Source organism: Parasteatoda tepidariorum, chromosome 6, assembly GCF_043381705.1.
Source record: "Parasteatoda tepidariorum isolate YZ-2023 chromosome 6, CAS_Ptep_4.0, whole genome shotgun sequence".
Taxonomy (NCBI): Eukaryota; Metazoa; Arthropoda; class Arachnida; order Araneae; family Theridiidae; genus Parasteatoda; species Parasteatoda tepidariorum.
The window spans coordinates 9,845,829-9,863,127 of NC_092209.1; the positions used below are offsets into that span (position 1 = coordinate 9,845,829).

At 26.9% G+C, this 17,299-nt stretch overlaps 1 protein-coding gene across 1 annotated transcript in view; it reads left to right on the forward strand.

Annotated features, from left to right (window-relative positions):
• Positions 1-37: 37 nt before the first annotated feature.
• LOC107451642 (putative methyltransferase C9orf114 homolog) overlaps positions 38-17,299 on the forward strand; it is a gene marked incomplete at its 3' end in the record, with an annotated part of 20,070 nt that continues 2,808 nt past the window's right edge. The window contains 8 exon segments of the mRNA XM_043052172.2: positions 38-243; positions 354-384; positions 1,724-1,917; positions 4,597-4,664; positions 8,112-8,254; positions 10,500-10,630; positions 13,402-13,471; positions 16,029-16,230. Of these exon segments, the coding sequence (XP_042908106.2) occupies positions 163-243; positions 354-384; positions 1,724-1,917; positions 4,597-4,664; positions 8,112-8,254; positions 10,500-10,630; positions 13,402-13,471; positions 16,029-16,230 (920 nt within the window).

A 17,299-nucleotide genomic window follows, 5' to 3' on the forward strand; every position in this document is an offset into this window, starting at 1 on the left:
GAAAGCTAAAAGCATAGAATATTTTTCAAAATGTCTTGTCGCACATTTGTAATGTTCCATCAATCAATAATTTACAATCAATCCATCACCACTACGCATGGTATACTTTTGTTTACTTTTTTTGTGCGTGTTCTCGCTTTTTTCTGCTAAGAATTATATAAAATGAGTGTCGAAAATTCGTTTAAGAAAAATGGAAACAAGGAATCATTAAAAAATGCGTTTTCTAAGGAGTCTGTAGCACCTGTAAGTAATTTTTTCCTTCCTTTTATATTTGTTGTAAATCATATAAACAAAAAAAAATTGATTTTGCTTTAATTAAAAACTTTAAATTTTTTTTTAAAAACTTTTTTCAGGGTATGAGTTGGAGAGAATGGAAATCGAAAAGTAAGTAGTTTGATGTAACTTCAATAATAACTTTAATTTTTATTGTAATTGTGTTCTTGCATTTCGTATTGTAAAAGTACACTGTATTATGTATTTTTTAAATACACTTTTATCGGCTCTCAGTTAACAGAAAAGTTAAGTTGAGGGCTGATTTAGTGTCATTTCACCTCCTTCTTCAGTCCCAGAACTTTCATGAAATTAATTAAGATCAAATAGTTCTTTAAATAATTCTTTTTAAAATGAAATAGTTTTTTCTAACAGAATCACTTGATTTAAGTCATGATTTAAATAAACAAATCATAATTTGAGGTGTTCAATCTATTAGAAATTTTGGTACTTGGAAGCAAAGTACTTGGATCAGCAAAGATTAGTTTCCTTATTTCGTATTTATTTCAGTTTGAAACAAATGAGCTATTGTATGTTTGTAATTTGTAGAATCTCCATAGCTTAATAAGATGGTGTAAGATAATTTTTTTTCTGTTATTTTTAAAACTTTTATTAATAACATATTTTAAAGTTACTGAAGAATTTATTTGTGAAAATTATAGGTTCAATTATTCAACTACAGTTCTGTATAAATCATAAATATCCATAACAGTTGAATTAGCTTTAGTAAACTGCCAGTTTTCTCCTTAACTATTTTTAGATAGGTGGCACACCCTGCCTACGTGCCTTTTTATAGCTCTCTTTTTTACTTTAAGAAAAAATATTACAGCATCAGAAATCTAGAACTTTAGATAACCTTAACTACTGAAAATTATTTTTAGTCTATGTTATTATGTATAAAATATTATTTCTGATATTTTTTCTCTTTTCAGTTATAAATGACACTTATTTAACTAAATATACTTTAGCTTGATTAGTGCCTTTCGAAATTATTATAAATTAATGGGCATATAATATTAAAAGTTACATAAGTTTATGTTTATCCTAAAAATTTCACTATTCAAAATATGTCACTAATATAGTATTGAATTAATATGATGATTAGTGCTTGAATTTTGAAATTATATTTTTATTATTAATGTTACAGACTTTCAAAATTTTCTTTTCTTCTCTTTTAGTTTATACCATTGCATAAATGGACCTTCATATCAAACTGGTCACATACTGATACTTTGACAGAGAATTTACTCTAGATTGGTTACTTTTTGTTATAGAGCCCGGCTGAAATTTTTTTTTTCTTCTTCTTTCTTTTAAACTTTATTATTACTTTCGATTGTTCCAGGAAAGAGCTTTGGAGGAAGTCAAAGAGCTTTGGTGGGCTACATTTGGCCTACATGACATTGGTTGTTTTGTATTCCTGATTAAGATGCTTACTGCTTTTTTTTTCTTTCAGAGAAGGAGGAATATCGTAAATGGAAGGAAGAAAAAATGTTGAAGAAGCAAGCCAAATTACAATCAAAGGAAAAAGAAGAACCTATAGAAGAAGATAAAATTGAAAAGCCTTGGTATACAGTTAGCATTGCAGTTCCAGGATCGATTATGGATAATGCCCAAACTCCGAGTTTGAAAGCACATTTAGTTGCTAATGTATGTATGAAATATAATTATTTCATACCATTTTTCAAACGTCAATCCCTTTTTTTCAGCAGTCAATCCTTTTAATGAATATTTTTATTATTTTATTTATATAAGTTGTGAAAATAGTCACTAAATTCTCGGATTACTATTTTATGTACTTCAAAACTTAGTCATTTTTTAATTTTTATTCTATTTAAAAATACAATAAAACTTATGATTCTTAAAAATCACAAGCAAACACTAGTTGACATTTATAGACCGCTCACTTATAAGTTTTTTTCTTTATTTGTCTGACTGCTTATTGGATGTTAAAGACAAACTTGTTAATATTTTTTCTCTTGCCCATAAAATTGTAGAGAATTTTCATTGCATTCCATTTAATTTCGATTATTGCAAAATTGAAAGTACTTTTATATATCCACTTACTTTAAGTGATGGCTTAATTTCTTGTTTTTTTTCCTTTATATTTTGATTATCTTTGTTTTTAGATAATGTATTATATTTTTCTTTCATTTTTTTATATATTTATTCTTTAGTATAGCGATTAAATACAATTTATTTTGGAATAACTATGACTTTTCTTTCTATCGTTTGATCTATCTTTATATTGAGGAATCTATTTTCAAAATCAAGAAATATCAGATTCAGAGATTTCTCAACTTATGTACGCATGCATGCTTTAACACTTTCTTAATATTAATTTGGTTCATCTTTTTATTTGAAAATGTTAAGCATGTATCTGTTTGTTTGTTTTTTTAATGGAGAATGAAAAAAATATACCACATTAAACAAAATTTTTTAAGTGCAGTTCCTAAGCACTATTTTTTAAGCTTTTCATTTTCCCTTCTAGAAATAGTTGTATGTATTGCGCCAAAAGATGTTCTGATTTTTTTTCTTCTTTTTTTAACCATGTTCTGATTTTTTATAAAATCTTACCCACTTCAAAGGATGAAGTTGCTTATGTGTTTGTAATCTCAATTACAGATTTTAGAAATATGAAAAAGAAAATTTATAAATCAGAAAATAAATCTAAGCAAAAGTTTTTAAGTAATTTATTATGAAGTAACTCAAGAATTAAAATTAAGCAAATCTTAATAATAATAGTCTTTTTAACATTCTATTCTTTATTCTTCACTTCAGTGTTCTCTATAAGTGTTTTTAGATGTGTAGCCCGCATGCTGTTTGATGGGCTCTCTTTGTCCTTTTTGTAAAAATGAACAGCCATGTCTTAAAATCATGGTCTTTTATTCATATTCCTTTTTAAAATATTAACGAGCAGTTTAAATGATAATTGCACACTGGTAAAATTATGTGTGTTTATATGTTTAATTCTTATTTCTGTTACAAATATTTATTTTGTTAGGATTTTTTTCAACCGGCTAAATTTTTCTAAGTTTCTTTTTTTTGGGGGGGAGGCTGAAGGTATATTAACAAATTTCAGTGATTTTAAGTTTTAAAATTATTTTTTAAATAAATGCCTTTTAAAAAAATTCGTCTTTATATTTATTTTTTTATAATTTTCCGTTTAGATTATAGAATAAAGCTTTTACGCTATTTATCAATTAATATTTTTTTTTAGTTTACTTTTTTTGAAAAAATATTTGGACACAGTGATTGTTTTTTAGCATGCTTTTAATTATTTTTTATAAACATCAAATTATTCTTTTATTTTGATAATAAGTATGAATTACTTTTTTGAAATACACACATAAAATAGTATAAGAGGGTAATTTAAAATTTTTGAGGATCAAATTCAGTTATTATATAATATTACACATTTTGAAAAGTTTTAATGGTTTTAAATGAGTGCGCCCTTTCAAAACTCATAGTGCCCTTTTCAGTGAGGAAGCACTCTTTCCCTTAATTCCTAGGGAGAACTTTGTCACTTATGTTATCAGATTGTTCCTTTGCTTTAGAGTTCTTTTGGCACTTTATCAACCAGTGTTGCTTATTGAAATTGCTTAGATTTTTAAAAACTCAATTATAGTTAAGAAAGAAAAAAAAATTCTAAATTAATACATAAATTTAAACAAAATATTTTAAATAATCTATCATTAACTAAGAAAAAGCAAATCTTGATAAATTTCCTCAATGTTTATGCTCGACTTTTACTGTTGGATTATTTTTTCATCAAACATTTTCTATTTTATATGGGATTCCTTTGTTAAAAATAATTTTTCTGTTGTTAATTGCAACAGAAAAATTGATTGTTGTTAATTGCAAATTGAAAGTAATCATAACTCAAATATGGTTGTCATGGCCAAAATTTGTTTGCATTTCTTCTATTTTCAATTAAATTCTTTTGGAATTTCATTTCTTCACCGTCTTTGCAATTACTATAATGAAATACAATTTGTTACATAAATTTAATATTAAACTAATATTATTAAAAAAATAATGCCTGCATACTTACTGATGTTTGGTGTTTATTTGTTATAAATAATTTTTTATTGTATCGAAAAGTGTACAAAATTGACATTGTGTTTATTTTTGTTTAATAATTTATTTTATTATATTTTTAGAACCATTTTATTTAAACTTTTCAAATCATACAAATCACATTTTACTTAGAAATAAGCTAAAAAAAATTTAATATTTGAGAGATTGTTTAAAAAATATTCAGGTAATTGAGGTTTCTGTTACTAATTTAACAGTTAGAAATAAAGTATTTTTTTAATATTATTTTAGATTGCAAGAAGTGCAGCCATTTATCGAGTAAATGAAATTATTGTGTACAGTGAAAGCAGTTTGGAAAGGTATTTTTAAGTTTTTATTTATGGAAACTAATTTTCATATCATTGTTTCAGTTAATTGTTTTTAATTTGTTTTTGTTACTATTAGAAATAATAATTTTTAACCTGGGCTAGTTTCTAAATCCTAATATTCTTTTTCTTCCTTATTTGAGAGGATGAAGAGTGTGTTGCATTTAGCTAGTAATCTGTACGGTTTATAGGTATCACTCTTTAATTACATAAAAACACACAAAACAAACTTATATGTGCCCATTCTGTTGAACGATTCGTCTGTAAATATAACTCGATTCCAGTCAGCCTATGTTCAGTTTCGGTGTCTTTTTGCAAAAGCTAATCGAGCTGCTATATTCTTCTTTGACATCAACGGTTTTTTCCTACATACGCGACCCATAAACTGAAACTCATTTTAAACGCCGTTTGATGGTATTATGGCTTACGTGCTTGCCTGTTAATTCAGTGAATTCTTTTCTGATGTTCGGGGCGGTTTTGTGCCGATCAGCTTCAGAAATTCGATGAATAATTCGATCTTCTTGTTCGGTAGTTTTGCGAGGACATGGTTTTCGGGATGCTTTTTCAATACTTTTGGTCACTTGAATTGATTTCAGTGCTTGGAAAACTGCTATTTTTGATAATTTTAACCACCTACCAATTTCTCTAATGCTTAAACCTTCTTTTCTCAGAGTATCTATTCCACATCTCTGTTCATTGCTAACATTTTTTTCTTTACTCATAATAATGTTGAAATTTGTGCTAAAAAAAAGAAAACAAATATATTAATGTAATCTTTTAAAGCATCAAACAAAGATGATGTAGTAAATTACACTTACATTTATCGATAAATTGATTGTAATCATCCAATAACTCATGATTAGACAAACTGTCCTTAAGTATAAGAAACTTAACAAAATACTATATTTTTTAAATAAACTTTTTGAAACACTTGTAAACGCGAATGAATAATTTGAGGATTGAAGTTCAACTAAGGTAGAATTCGTCATTATAGATATCTTGATTAAAACATAATATTCATCTAATATAATGGCGCATTTATTTTGAAAACACAGTCCTTACGTATGTGAGCGCCACTGTACCTCCGGCATCTCAGCATGTTATACCCAACTTCATTCAAATACAATTTTGTTGAAAATCACATACTTAGCGAATAAAAGGTAGCAGAGAAAATATTGCTTACCTTGGGTTGGTGCATGGTCACTTGTGTTTGTCTTCACTTGTGTTTACTCCAATAGTGCTGTCATACCTGGTTCGACTTACTCAATTCAGTAGTTTTTTAAGATAAGACTTTAATATTAAATAGGCATAATTTACAAGTAGGCAAGCTAATGCTCTTAACAAGAAGGATAGATAGTGAAAATAAAAGTTTTACATTTCATAATTAAACAGTACCATCTAGTAGCTAAAATAATGAAAAGTGAATAATTGAATTGAGAGATTACTGATGAAATCTATATATTTTATAACAAATTTGACATCAAATTGTATGTCTGTTACTTGTGTTTTTACACTTAATACCTTGTTTGCTTACACATCTAATCAAGAGAGACTGTTTTAAAACATAATTTAGTTTACATGTTTGTTACGTTGAAAAAAAAGTTAGAAAATATGCTACAGTAATTTTTTTGTCCGTTTGTTATAAATGTTCTTTTAGCCAAATATTTTTCTGATTTTATTTAGTTTGAGCTACGCTTGTACATCAAAAACAAATTGTCAAAAAAAAAAAAGAAAAAAGAAATCTGGTTTATAAACCAAATCTTAATGCATTTTTATGAAACTTGTACTATATGTAATTATGATCCTTTTAACATTGAACCAAACCAGGAAATTAAAGCAAAAAGTCCACATCCTAGCTTAGAATTTTGTATGCAAGATAGATACGTATGCAGTGAAACCTCTGTTAAGCGAGCATTCTTGGGATACGAAACAATGTCCGCTAATTATGAAAGCTGTTGCCATGAATTGTTTTTACAATAATTGCAATGATATAGAAACAATTAAATGATCTATAATGAAAATTTGCATTGATATTTAGTAACACTTATCAAAATTATATTTTCAGAATAAAAAGAATAGATGAAGAAATTTGACATATATATCTACCTTTTTATATTTATTTTATATGGCTGCAACTTGCTATATATTCATGGTACATTTTTAAATCCATTAGCAGTTTTGCACCAATTTCATCATTTTTTGGTTGAATTCAGTTTGACCAATTAGCCTTCCCTAACACATACCCATCGCTTGACAGGAAACGTGGCTATGCCTCCCGCTTTGCATAGAAAAAAAAGAACATACCTACTTGTAAGGCACCAATTCTGTGGTGTTGTTATATTCACAGCAACTCTGTTATTCGTCAAGAGTCAGAATAAATTTTTGATTCCTATGAGTACCTTGATGATGAGATTTTCTTTTTAAACCCAGGTACAATGGTCAAATTAATTAGAAGAAGAGAGGAATTTTCAGTAGGGAAGAGGAGTTGAGTGGATTTAATCTGTTGTTTTACCTTGTGGTGTCTCATAACTTGTGTTGCCCAGAAAAAGAGAAAAAAAATTGCTGCTGCCTTAAATATTTCACTAAAACAGTATCATTTTTCTTCTTTCTTTGCAAAGATAAAAAAAAAAAAAAAAGTGACTAGAAAATGGTTGCTAGATGGTGAAATAGCTTAACATATAACATTGTGAATAAAGCAAAAAATTTACAGGCTTTAAAAAATTGGTGGGAAGATGAAGTAGAAATAGTTTTTTTTTTCTAATTTAGGAAAAATGGTGTTTGATTTGAGGTGATTGAAAAGGGAATAAATGTCACATCCAGTTACAAGGGTGTTTGCTTGGTGGAGAGGGTGCATAACAGTTTATTCACAGGAGATTCACAGGGAATTATAAAAAGGTCCCTTATGAGAGGTATCCATTTTAAAGAAGTGTCCGTAATGTGATGTTTCACTGTTTATATATATATTTTCATTAAGGCAGAAAGTGTTGATTAATTACAGTGAGGAACCGATTATCCGGAACGATCGGGACCATCGGTATTCCGGATAACTGATTTTTCCGGTTTTCTGAATCGCTACAAAAAGCCGTTTTTTTTTTATTGTTAAACCCAACTAAAAATAAAAATTGGAAATAATCTTAAAAAGAAGAAAAAACGATGAAGTAATACACTAATAATTATTTCCAAAATGATGGTAAGGTAAATATCTTTAAAAAAGACAGAAAAATCCTAAAATCTTATGAGAAAAAAAAATTTTTTTTAAATGGCGGGAAAACTTATCGAATTTCGTTCCGGTTTTTTGGTTTTCCGGTTTTCTGATTTCCGGATAACGGGTTCTGTACTGTACTAAAACTTGTACTGAAAATTTTTTCCAGATTATATAATTTTCTTTAGAAGACTACTTTTTCATTTCGTCAGAATTTAATAATTTAAAGTTTTTTATAGATTTGAAGACACTGATGATAACTTGAAGTTACATAAAAAGAATCATGGATGCTTGCAGATGGTTAGAATTCTGCAGTTTTTGGAGTGTCCTCCGTATCTACGAAAGTTTTACTTTCCTCTTCATAAAGATTTGGAGCATACAGGTATTGTCGCAATAATTGTAATGCTTTACTTTCATAATTATTATATTATTTCATAATTATGATACTATTTTTTAATTGCTTTTTTATTTCTTATGAAAAAAGAGTTTTACTGGTTGAAAAATAGATTAAATGTGTATTACTAATTGTGAAAAAGTGAATTCTCTCACTTTGATCACATGTTAATCTCGGAAACTGCATGCAAAGTTTTTTTCTGGATCGCTTTGACTGTGCATTTTGCCTCTCCTACTCATATTAAAGCTGATCACAGATGCAGAAATAATTGTGCATCTAACCGCGTTCCGGAAGTCCAAGGTCCAGAAGTTTCAAGGAATCAGTGATCACATTTTTGAATAAAAATTTTTGTATAATTTATTTAAAGAAATATTAGAACTAGAGTTTATGCTTGGCATCTCTTTCATTTGTAAATATTTTTTCTGGTAGAATGATAGATGTGATTAGAGATAAAAGTAAACTTATACATAATTATTAATTTAAATTGTACTGCATATAATTTTTTTACAATTTCATGTTGTGAAATATTGATGATTTAAATTTATAAAGACGTTAATTTTTTGAAATGCGTCATTTATGATTTTACTCAAGAAATTTTCAGGATTTTTGAGTTTTGTTCACAATCACCCCTACAGATAAAGTTTCAAAAAATTTAAACATAGGAGTGGATTGATATTAGTTCTTCGGGCACAAAATTACGATTTGTAACTTAGAAATCCTTACAAATTTAATATTTTTTTTTATAGTCTAAAATTTATATTACAACCATTTTTTAACCATACCATTAAATTATCAAAAACATGATTTACAATATTTGATGTATGCTTTTGAGAAATAATAACAGAGCAATAATAAAGAAAATGCTCTGGCAGAAACAACTGATTTTTCACTTTCTAGAGGACATGTAATTAACACCAATGTCTTGCTCCATTCGGTTGAAAAATTAAAATTCTTTATTATCTGAAATAAATATTAACATTGAATTTCTGATTAAAATAAATCCATTTTTTTTTAAAAAACTTATCTGGCTTTATTGCCACATTATTTTCCAAAAAAGGGTAAAAAAATTAATGAATAAATAAAAATTGGTTTTTGTTAACTGTTTGGGAAATATATAAGTGAATATCCTTGGAAAAAGATTACAATGTGTTTTGACATTTAATTTTTCACATTCAAAAGTAAATTTCTAAAATAATTTACCAAAATGCTTACAATACTTTTGATAAAATCTCAAATGGTTGCAAAAAAATTCTACTGCTAAAATAGTTTTTGGTAAATCGCAAAATGGACTCTAAAACTTCAACTTTCACATAAAATTACTTCAGCTAGTTCACGTCAGTGGCATTTTCAGATTAGAATGTTCTTTAAACATTTCTCCGGGAAAGTGGAAAATTTTTCTGTAAGTTTTTGTATTATGAGAATTAGAAAAAATTTGAAACAACTCATTGCAGCAGCAGTACTTTTTTGTAATCTAAAGTGATTACTAATTAATGTTTCTTTGTATACAGTTCATATAATTTTTAGCTGACTTTGTGCTGATAGATAACAAAAGCATAGAATCAATTTTGTTTGATCTGCTTCATGGGATTTAATTGTCGTTTACTTGTCTGTGGCATTGCTGAATATTTCCAAAAGTTTGGAGAATGAGTTTTGTGAGTTCTGGACCTGAAGACTGTGTAGCATGTCCTCAGGTGGTGAGCCAAGCTCAAAAGTCTAGCCTGAAAGTCTAGACAGTTGAGAATCTGCTCTGGTATTTATTGGGTTTGGGGGCAATTTCTGCACATAGGGTATTATCAGGTTTTATGGGAAGAAATTTTCATGTACTTGAAATGGCCCAAACGGAGTCTTACTGTTGTGGACGAGAGGTTTCTACGACAATCAATATCAAGAATTATGTTGTTTTGTTTAGTTTGTGCTTGGTAACTGCATTTGTGTAATCAGAAGTAATGAAAATAGAATAAAAAATAGATTTTGGTAACTCTTTATTTTCTTTCAAGTTTTTAAATAGAGTTGGCTTTCTTGATCCCTATGATTGTACTCCATTTAAAAGAGCCTTTAATCAGGGCTTTTGCATTTTATATCCTCATCCTCTCACCTTTACATGCCACTGGATGCCAATTGGGGAAACTTTGCCAGAGTAAATTCTGCAAATAACCTGTATTTTAGCTTTTATAAAATCTGTTTTCTTTATCTATTAGCATATTATAGTTTGGCTTTAAAAATTTTATTTTAGGTGAAATACATCCACTTCAACTTCCATCACATTTATCAGTTAATGATGAGTCTGAGTATCGTGAAGGGATAGTTTTAAACAAGCCAGTTAAACAAGGCAAAGGATCATACATAAATATAGGTTTGCAAAAGGTATATTGAAACTAAATATTTTGATGTATAGATACACTTCTTTTTCATCTACCTTTGCTTTATTTCGTTATTTAACTATATCTAAGGATATTAAAAATGAGCTAAGATTAATGCAAATGCAACTTTATTCAAAAAAATTTAATTTATATTAAAACTTAAATTATCATGTAAAATTCAAAAAATATATCAATATGAATTGCAAAGTGGGGTTAATAAATCACTTCAATAAACAAATATATAGATTCATAAATTGTATTAATTACAAATGTAATGGGTTTTTTCATGAATTAATTACATTAGTAAAGGCTGCAAAGGAAGTTTGGAATGATTTAACTAGAGTGTAGAATTAATAAATTATGTATTTATTAATGATGATGTCAGGGGTCTGTCGAGACATTTTGTGAAAGGTCCGGTTTTCTAACAATAATGAAAAAATTACTCACATTCTTTCAACCAGGATCCTGCTTTTATGAATTTGTGCGAATAGGGTAAAAAAAAACTTTTTCAAGGAGTTTTTAAATTGTAAATACATACAAGATTATGCTGAGCACTGTAAAATTATAATAAAAAAAATTTTTTTTTTAAAAAATAAAGAGCAATTGCTGCTTCTAAATTAGAGATGCAGCGTACAAATATTTGGTATTCAGCCTATACTGCTGAACGCAGAATACTAATTTTGGTCGAATAATGGAAGAATCATCTGCAGAAGACAAAACTTAATTCGTTTACATCCATCTTTCTAGTTTTCTGCCTTGGGAAGGGTTTATTCAATTAACAAAACAATAATGAAGATAAACAATTTAGTAAAGGGTCCAATTAAAAGAAAAATCAATATGTGAAGGGAAGAAAGTTTTTAAGATAAAATATTTTATGAAGGGTCCGTTTTTATGAAAAGATATTTTGTGAAGGGTCCTTTAGCGAACCCAAATTTCTTCTAAACAGACTCCTGGATGTGTAATCCTTAAATTACACATTGTTTGGTTATGTGATTCAGCTTTAAAAAAATATGTTACTAACACATAGCTGCCAACTCTACTGGAGTTTTGCCAGTTTCTCCAGATCTACTGGATTACTAAAAATTCTCCTGGTTTTTGTAAATTTTTAAAAATTCCTTAAAATTGAGTAAATTTCTTTTAAAAAATTCCCTATTGAATTAGAATTTTTGCACAGATTATTGCTTGCTTGAATATTTAAATAAGTGTTATTAATTTGTAATGAAGCGAGCATCATTTATAGAAATCAGTTTAAAACTTTGTTGTACTGGAATTTTGAATTTATGTTTATTCAGAACTCCCTTTTTTAATTAATTAAAATAGCTTTTAACTATCTTTCATAAATTAAATGCCTATTTCTATTCAAAATTATGAGTAAACAATGCTTAACATTTCAAGTTCATTTAATATTAATCACAACAAGAAAATGTACTTTTTCTATTTTGATGACTATAAAAATCCTTAAAATTTCCCATGCATAAAATATTTAATACATTTAACAGCAATTATGAAATTTATATTATTTCAAAAAAATCTACTGGATATTTTACCATTCATGTTGGCACCTCTGCTAACATAAAAATTTTGTAATTTTGGTAATTGCTTCAGATAAACTGAATTTTTGTCCTGAAAATTACACACTAACAAAAGAGTTAAATGTTCAATATTGTTTTATGATTATTGCAATATTCTTGCAAATTTTATTTCTCACTTTAAAAAAAAACTATATTATCTGACTAGTTTGAATTCCTGGTCCATTGAAAGTTAGGTTAATTGAGCCCTACTATACTGCAAAATTACTCTTCTCATTCACTGGTATGTGTACTTTTAATTATAAATCAAATAGTATTAAATGTTTGTTAGTTCAACATTAGCCTAAACAAAATTTTAAACAAAAAAAGAAAAATAAGAATTGAAGAATGAATTAATGTAATTTTTGAAATACTTTCAGGATCCTGATGGAAGCTAAATTGTTTTATGACATTGTAATAAAATTATCAGCAGATCAAATCTAAACACATATAATCTCTTGTTTTTAAAATTTTTATGGTATAAGATACTAAGAACTTAAATGCTTTATGGTGAAATGTGTGTTAAGATTATTAGGCAGAAAATATAATTTTTAAAATGGTATAAGTTAAATAAAGTAATTTATAAAACAAAGTAATTTTAAAAAGTTCAGATAGTAATTGTGAAGAAATGCGTTTGAAATTATAACTTTCAAGACTTACTTCCATATACAGTCATAATTTTCTGTTTATTAAGTACTTTGTATTCGTTGTACCATTATTATTTAAATTTTAGTTGTGTATTGGAAGAAGAAAACTGAAATGATAGCTTAAAAGAGCAGGTGATTGAAACTGTGACTTCCCCATTTTACGAGTGCATTAATGAACCCTTTCTTTCTTTAAAAAAAAAAAGTCTTGGCTTAAAAATAATTTTGTATTCAATGTAAACTAGGCTTTGCTATTAGTGTACATTTTTAGGTTTTTTAAATTTTTTAGACTTGTTTTAATAACTTTTTTGTTTAAATCATAAAATTTTGTTGTTGATTTTTCTGTTAAAAATAATGTTTTTATGTGTTTGCATTTTGTGAAAAGAATGGAAAACTACATTTGCCTGTCTTAAAATTTCATTATTTGCTTTTTGTCCTCTGCAATAATTACCTGTACCTATGAGGTGGATTATTTTGTTTTTAAAATATTGTCTTGTGAGTTTTCTTTTATACTTTTATTATTGCTAAATTTTATTTTGACCATTCACAATTCTTTTTGACAGCCAGCTGTAATAGACAAAATTTTGAAGGAAAATGTTCGAGTCACAGTCAAACTAGATAAAGAACAGTTTTGTAAGTTTGTCAGATTTGTGTTTTTAAGTTTTCCCGTGTTGCATTGTTAAAAGCAATTTAGATTGTGTAAATACATTATGTAATTGTTCTGTTTTTTGTTTATCTAAGACTTGCTATTGTTTAATTTGTCCAAAAAAATTTTACATGAATGAAATTTGTTTCTTGCCGATGTCTGTCACAACAAGTGGACCAGAGTGACACGTTTTCCCTTGATAAGTGCTTTAAGCAAATGGTTAATCAAAATTTTGATTCTACGAACAAATCTTAGTTAAAATGTTTGTATGTAGCTCTAAGTTGTGATAATACAGAATTTCAGTATTAGCAGATATCCTCTATATTCCCTATGATGCCAGATAGTGTATTGTGATTCCTTACATTGCTTTTGTATTAAATTTTGTAAAGTAAATGAGAGGTGATTAAAATATAAAGAAATCATTTTAATATTTGACAGATTGTTTGCAGATACAGTAAAGAACCCGTTATCCGGAAAACAGAAAACCAAAAAACCTAAACGAAATTCGATACATTTTCCGCCATTTTTTAAAAAAAAAAAAAAATTTTTTTTTCCTCATAAGATTTCAAGATTTTTCTTTCTTTTTTGAAAGATGTTTACCTTACCATCATTTTGGAAACAATCATTAGTGTGTTACTTCATCCTTTTTTCTTCTATTTAAGATTATTTCCAAATATATATTTTTTTAGTTGATTTTGAGAATAAAAAAAAACGGCTTTTTGTTGCGATTCAGAAAACCGGAAAAATCAGTTATCCGGAATAGCGATGGTCCTGATCGTTCCGGATAATCGGTTCCCTACTGTACTAAAAGATAATAAAAATGGTGACAGTCATGAACTCACAAAATCTTTTTTAGTACGTCATTAGGAAATTCCTTTGAAATAGGGGAAGACAATTCCGAGTATTCATTTTATATAAATTTTGTATTATTTCTAATGGTTGGACAATGGGGCATGAGACCTAACGCCAACAGTTTTATCCAAGTGTATGTGTTGTTCCAAACTGACACTTATTGGCATGGCAAGATATCGGTTATTGGTGAGATATCAAGAAATAATACTGCTAAGAATAAAGCCAAAACTGAATTGTAAGAATCTGGCTTACAGATTAATCACCAATAAGACTGTTAGAATTTTATATAAACCTGTAACAAAAGCATTCTTGTGGTTTAAAAGAGTCAGGTTAAGGCAGTTAATTCTATTTCCTTATAGTGTTGGACCATCAAAACTTAAGTTAAATAAATTGTGCATATTTTTCGATGTAAATCTAATTTAGTATCTTTTTGGATAGTGTTTTTATTTTTTAATCAGTGGTTAAAATAGTCAAAATTAGATGCTTGTCAAAAACTTGATAACCTTAATATTATTTAAAAATAGTATTTAACACTAATAGTATTTTCAGTAATTTTTAATAAGGAAAAAGTTTTGTTTTCATAATTAATTGCTATACAGGGGTAAAAATATATGTGACTGGCAACTCTTCGTTATCTTTAAATATGTAAGCAAATTTACATCACTGTACTGTTTCAATAATTTTTAAATTATAATGAGATCATATGTCTCTAAATCTTCCATACTCCTTATAAAGTGGGACCATCAAAGCTTAACTTAAATAGATTGTGCATATTTTTCTATGTATATCTAATATAGTATTTTTTGGGGTATTGTCTCTTATTTTATTTATTTTTTTAAATCTTTGATTAGAACTGTTCAAAATTGTTACACATTAAATTACTGTCAACATTGTTAATATCTGAGTGAGATAAGGCATGAGTGTTTAAAAAAAATATCATTTCTCTTCCGAATAATGTAAAACCGTAAAATCTTAACTAGATTAATTTTAAATATTTCTTTTATTAAATGTAACATTGCATCTATTTTTTGTTATAACTGTTTCTTTCTTTTTTTATTCTTCTTTTAAACATGATCTCTTGGAGAATATTCTGCTTTGATTTGCAACATAATTGGAAAATTAAAAGGCACATCCTCAGAGCCCCATCATTAGATATTTTTATTTATTAATTTTTGCTTGCTAGACAGATATAGATCTGTAATGCCCGCCATTGTGCCACATTAATTCTTCTACCATGATCATTATTATCTATTGAAAAGTGTCACAAATCAAAACCCTGCCAACTATGTTGGAAATTTTATTTTAAAAAAATGGCTGTTGGCAACATTACCAAAAATTCTGAAAGCTTTGGTTTTTAAATATCTGTCTCTCTACAAAATATTTTGCAAAACGTGTAGTAGTTGTCAGGCCTGGTTTTGTATACTAAAAATATTTTAATGTTTTAAAAATTTAGCGTATTTATCTCTTAGATTTATTTATGATCTACAAATCTAAGATAAAAATATGTTAATAATATATTAGTGCTTTATCAATGAAAAATTCAATGAAAAATAATATATTAAGTGCTTTATCAATGAAAAATTTTATTATTAGTTAAATATTCTTAAAAGCATTTTGTTTTTAAGTCAGAAACTGCTAAAGTTTAATAAAATAATAGTTTTTTAAATTCTTTTTCCAATTCTTCTTTTGCAGCAAAGAAGCATTTTAAAGGTAAAGCTGTTTCTCCCACTGCACCTCTTAAGAATGACAACATTTACTGGGGTTACAGCGTACGTCTCGCAAAAAGTTTCAATGCAATATTTTCAGAAAGTCCGTATGCAGAAGGGTATGATGTCACTGTTGGAACTTCAGATAAAGGTCAAAATGTAGATCGTGTAAAAATTCCCAGATTTAAGTAAGTGCTCTATCATGTTATTATTAAGATGTATCTTTATATTTTAATATACTATTAATTAAATACTGATTTTACAAAACACTAGTTCTTATATAAAAATTTTTTTTTCACAAAACTTCATAAAATTGAATTAAAAAATTTTATCCTATTATGAGTGATATATTGCAGTACTGAACTATTTGTGAAAATTTTTTGTTTCGTCTCTTTTATTTGATTTGAAATAAGTAAACTACAAGCTTTTTAAATGAATTGTAAAAATTCTCAAATATTAGTAAGCCTTTTGTGCTTATTTTTAAAAAATGAATGCTATTATAATTAATTGCTAATTCTGAATTGCATATTACGATGCTGAATAACATGAATCCTTTAAATTAAATCTTCATTCAATTAGTATGTAATATTTTTATTGTTTATTTTTCACTGTAAAAGTCATGTATTATGGTATATATGATAATGGTAATACTGATTGTTTCTTATAAATAACTCAATAATTACTTTTTTTGTTGAAAAAAGCAGGGTTTGTTGATTTAAATCAGCTTGATTTAAATCATGATTAAAATCAAATGATTTTTTTAAAGAAATCATTGATTTAAATCAACTAATTTATATATATATATATATAATATTGATTTTAAAAGTTAAGAAGCAGTGCTTTAAATATTGATACTTTTATTATTTTCTTTTCTTAGTATTAAAATTTATTTTAAATAAATTGCTGCATTAATTAATTTTAGTTAACGAAATTACTTTCTTTCTTGGTGTGTGTTAAACACATTTGAAATTACATGTTTAAAAATCTTTTGATTCTTAAGATTGAAAGTACAGATTAAAGTAAATATTTAATGCTGTCTTAATATAGACTTGCATAGCTTTAAAAAGTAAATAAACATGATTTTTTTTTCAAAAAGAAAAAAAAGCAAATGTTAATTAAAATTCTACCTTTTGATTAAAAAAGCATGGAATTAAAATCTACATTATAGTTTATTGATGGAAATTTCTATGTTTCTAAAGCTCGAGGTAATATTAAAAAGAAATTACCTTAATATGCCAAAAATAGAAAGAAAAAAAA